The 4,189-nt window shown below is 55.6% G+C and overlaps 1 protein-coding gene across 1 annotated transcript in view; it reads right to left on the bottom strand.

Moving 5' to 3' along the window:
- Positions 1-3,050, bottom strand: part of CABP7 (calcium binding protein 7) — a 21,463-nt gene extending 18,413 nt beyond the window's left edge. The window contains exon 1 of the mRNA XM_005427604.2: positions 2,918-3,050. Coding sequence (XP_005427661.1) covers positions 2,918-3,050 — 133 coding nt within the window. The remainder of the gene's footprint in view (positions 1-2,917) is intronic.
- Positions 3,051-4,189: the final 1,139 nt, after the last annotated feature.

Here is a 4,189-nt window from a genome sequence, read left to right as displayed (position 1 = left end):
CCTGCACTGGGGCTCCTCTGGGCCTGCTGCTACCCAGGGCTGCTGGACTGATTTGATTTAGGAAACACAAACAAACCAAGGCAACCCAGTAAGTGCCTGGCAGGCACAGGCGGTTTGGAGCAGGTAACCCAATACCTGCAGGCACAGCCGTGCTGAGGCTGGGCAAACCCAACCCAGGGAACCCCCCAAGGCTCCTGTGAGCCCCCAGAGTGGGGCCATCCCCATGCAACAGGAAGGGGCTGCAAGTCACACCAACCAGCCCCCTGGTTTCCCCCAGCAGGGACAGGTTTAAGGTGTCTCATTTCCTTGTTCACCCTGCAGTATGGCCAGGCTGGAGGAGAGGGGGACCTGTGCCACCCTCACCCTGTGTGATGCCAAGATGTTTTCCTGCTGCTGGGAAGATCTACAGTCCTGGCTAATCACTAATCACCACCCAGTGCTCCACACACGAAATCCTCTTTATTCCCCTCGCTGCCCTGGTGCCTTTCCCCATCCCTGCCCACTCCCCAGTCCCACCGGCCAGGTGGACCTCTCAATCCCCACTGTGTTACTTTTGAACCCAAAGCCTATTTTCCTGTGATTCTTCCCATTTCCCTCCCTGCTCCTCTCTCCCTCCCACGCTGCCGTTTATTCTCTCCCGAGCACAACTGTCCCCCAGCCCCCGACGCTTTGATGAGCCCATTTGAAAGGAGAAGATGACGCTCCATGTGAAGGAAACGCTTTTCAAAGGCTGCCACAGAAATAGCTGATAGGCCTGACGTTTCCTACTTTCCTCTTGCTCCTTGTAAACAAGGAAAAGAGGCTGCTGTGTCCCAGTTTAACTGCCTGGGAGTTTCACTTCCCAGCTCCGAGGAGAACCGGGAGGAAAATGAACCTGGAAGGGATGTGGTCTGTCACACGTGGGGGTGTGTGGGCAAGAGCCACGTGGGATGAGCCTCTGTCTCCTTCTGCACAAGGAAAATGTGTTCCCAGAGCTGCTCTGCCCACTGGGTGTCTCCTGGCTCCCACCTGCACCCCAGCCAGGTGCCAGGCTGAGTGAGAAGCTGGCAGCCTCACTCATCTTTTCCAACTTCACAGCTCTCAAGGAAATGGGAAACGCCGGTGCTGCTGCTCCTGGGAAGTCCCTTGCTGCTGGTGTGCCCGTTCTGCCTTCCCTTTCCAGCTGGGATTGGCTTACACAGCCTGCAGGAGACTGAGGAGCCTCATCCCTGTCCCAACAGCCACAGGGAAGGATGGCAGCCTAGCCTGCTCTGTCCCACCAGGCTCCCTCCTTTTGTCCTGCCCAGAGCATTCCTTGTGCTGGTCCCTTCTCTACATCCTCCTTCTCCCAACAAACTACTGGGGCAGAACAGACCTGTTCCAGGGAATCTGCAGTACCAGAAGGGAGAGATGAGGAAGGGAGTGGCCAGGAGGTGAAAGGGACCCCACAGGAATTGTGAAGCCCTCAAGGAACATGTTTCAGTGATCCTCAGCACACTGCTCACCTGGTGCAGGTGGAAAATAAGAGAAAGCATCTGCCCCAGTGCCAGCCTCCCAAAATCCTTCCACCTGTCCAGATGACGAAGGAGCCTTGTGACATGTGGGGGTGGCACATCCTGTCTGCATGATGAGACACTCAGGCAGCAGTGCCATCATCAGCCACCAGTGTCCTCACAAGGACAGACCACAGCCGATCCCAAAGGTGGCAGGAGGGAAGACAAGGCTGAAGTCCCTCTGGCTCTGCCCCACTCACCATTCTGTGCTTCCACCTGGGAACTGTTCATTGGCTAAATTCAAAGGGGACCTTAAAACTCATCCAGTGCCACCCCTGCCATGGCAGGGACACCTCCCATTGTCCCAGGTGCTCCCAGCCCCAATGTCCAACCTGGCCTGGGGCACTGCCAGGGATCCAGGGGCAGCCCCAGCTGCTCTGGGCACCCTGTGCCAGGGCCTGCCCACCCTGCCAGGGAACAATTCCTAATTCCCAATATCCCATCCATCCCTGCCCTCTGACACTGGGAAGCCATTCGCTGTGTCCTGTCCCTCCATCCCTTGTCCCAAGTCCCTCTCCAGCTCTCTTTTAGGCACTGGGAGGGGCTCTAAAATCTCCCTGGAGCCTTCTCTTCTCCAGCCTGAACACCTCAGCTCGGATCTCCAAGTGTCTCCACAATGATCATTATCCAAGCCAAGGGCAACACTGCACGACATCCAGGATCAGAGCCAGGGAAGGAGCCAGCAGGATCCCCAGGGGCCCCAAAAGTGATCCCCTGGGCTAAAGCTCAAGGCCTGGAGAAGCTGCTCTCAGCCACGTGAGAGCCTGGCAGGAGAGGCTAAGGCTGCCTGTGGAAGGACCAGAGGCTCAACCACAAAGCTGCTTGTCTGGGAACAGGCGTGGAGATTTGCTCCTTGCCTGGATACTTCAAAGGGCTTAAATCCCAGTAAATAAGCATGACTGTGCAAGAAGAAAGCAAGTGGAATCAAAGACCTGATTGTGTTTTAGCAGCCTGTCCTGGGAGCTTTCCTGCAGCGGAGGAGATGAGGAAGAAGTGGGTTTTTCACCCTTTACCACAGACTAAGTGACAAACCCTCCTGAATCGGAGCCAGCTGGAGCCACAGCACCAGCCCACGGCAGGGAGCTACGGAGAAGGGAGAGCAGCTTCCAGATGAGGTGTCTGTGCTGTGCCCACAGAGCTCATAAAAAGGGATTAGCATGTTAACCACGTAATTAAACATGAAAAACTTAGCAGGCGCCTTCAAAGGCAGGCACCAAACCCCAGAGGTCACACTGCAGTGCTCGCTGTGCAGATGCTTTAATTATGGGGGCTCCTCCTGGGCACTGCAGCTCTCCCAGCTGCTGGAAGAGTCTTCCCACAAACTGCCAGGACTCCATTTCACCTCCTTGTGCTGTGGCCACAAGCGGATTTCACCCCAAATTTACCTGCCACGGAGCTCTCCAAGCCACGTGGGATGGGATAATGGGTTTCATCCACAGCCAGTCTGTCTGAGATATCCAACACCTCTCCCAAGGTGGCCCAGACCTGCAGGGTCACCCCTTTTAGCCTCTTCCCCATTGAACTGTTCAACAATGAGAGCAGCCTGTTTTGGGGAACACCTGCAGCTCCTCAGAGCTGGCACAAACCCCACACTCCAGGGATTTACAGCCCCTGGAATGGCTGGTGCAGTGAAGAACAGCACAGCCTTGTTCTGAGTTGTCCTGGGTAAAACAACCTCCTGCCTCTGCTCCCGAGCTCACAGGTGCTGTGGAATTGCTCTATCTTTTCCAAAAGCATTTCCCACCAGCTCTGCCATCTGTGAGTGTGGTATCCCAGTACTTCCCTGAGTGCCACTGACTCCAAGCTCCCAAAACCCTGTGGCTGTGCAAGAACTTTGCCCCTGGGCAGAGCAGGAAAGCTTCCCCAAACTCATCCTCCCGAAGGAGGGAGTGGATGCTCAGCACATACAGCCTGCAGATTGAGGGCAAATCCTTGGAGGAAAGCAGGCTCCAGGAATAAGAGTTGTGGCATTAACGGAGCAGGAGCCCCTGGGCAGGAGGTGGTGAGGGACAGGCAGAGGCAGTGCAGAGAGAAGGACAGCTCCTGTCCCCAGGTGTGCTGCTGACCTTCCCCTGGCACAGAGCCACCTGCAGACACCAGTTGTCCTCAATCCTCTGCTTTACCTTCCTGGGATACTTCTCCAACAGGCAGAGCATCCTCGTGCTGCTCGGCTCCGAGACAGAGCTGCACATTTTTAGCCCGTTTTGACAGTGCTGGCAGCAGAGATTATTTGGTTTAGCTGTTTGTTTGGGGTATTTTTTTTACATCCTGAATTTTTTTCTGCAACAAACAAGGGAGGAGGGTGCTGGTTTACTTCATTAAAGGAATCTTCAAAGGCTGCCCTGCACCTCTGATAGATTCCCAACCACTGGTGCAAAAACAGGCGCGCTGAATTATTAAAGTGCCTCTACCTGAACTCCCCCTCTGAGGTTGCCAACACAATTTCTGCCAAGAAAGCTTCCCAGCACGGAGGATCAGGTGTAGGAAGAAATGCAGAGAGGCTGGGAGTGCTCCTGAGGGAGGGAGAGCCGGGCTGGACGAGTGACCGCGGGCAGCCGGTCCCGCTGGAGCGCAGGCAAGCTCATGCACGGGTTAGTGCCACAGCCAGACCCCAGCACCCCCACGCAGAGTACCTTGGAATAACCTACTTGGAATTC

This window comes from Geospiza fortis, unplaced genomic scaffold (assembly GCF_000277835.1).
Source record: "Geospiza fortis unplaced genomic scaffold, GeoFor_1.0 scaffold224, whole genome shotgun sequence".
Lineage (NCBI taxonomy): Eukaryota > Metazoa > Chordata > Aves > Passeriformes > Thraupidae > Geospiza > Geospiza fortis.
This window is presented reverse-complemented; position numbering and strand designations above follow the sequence as displayed.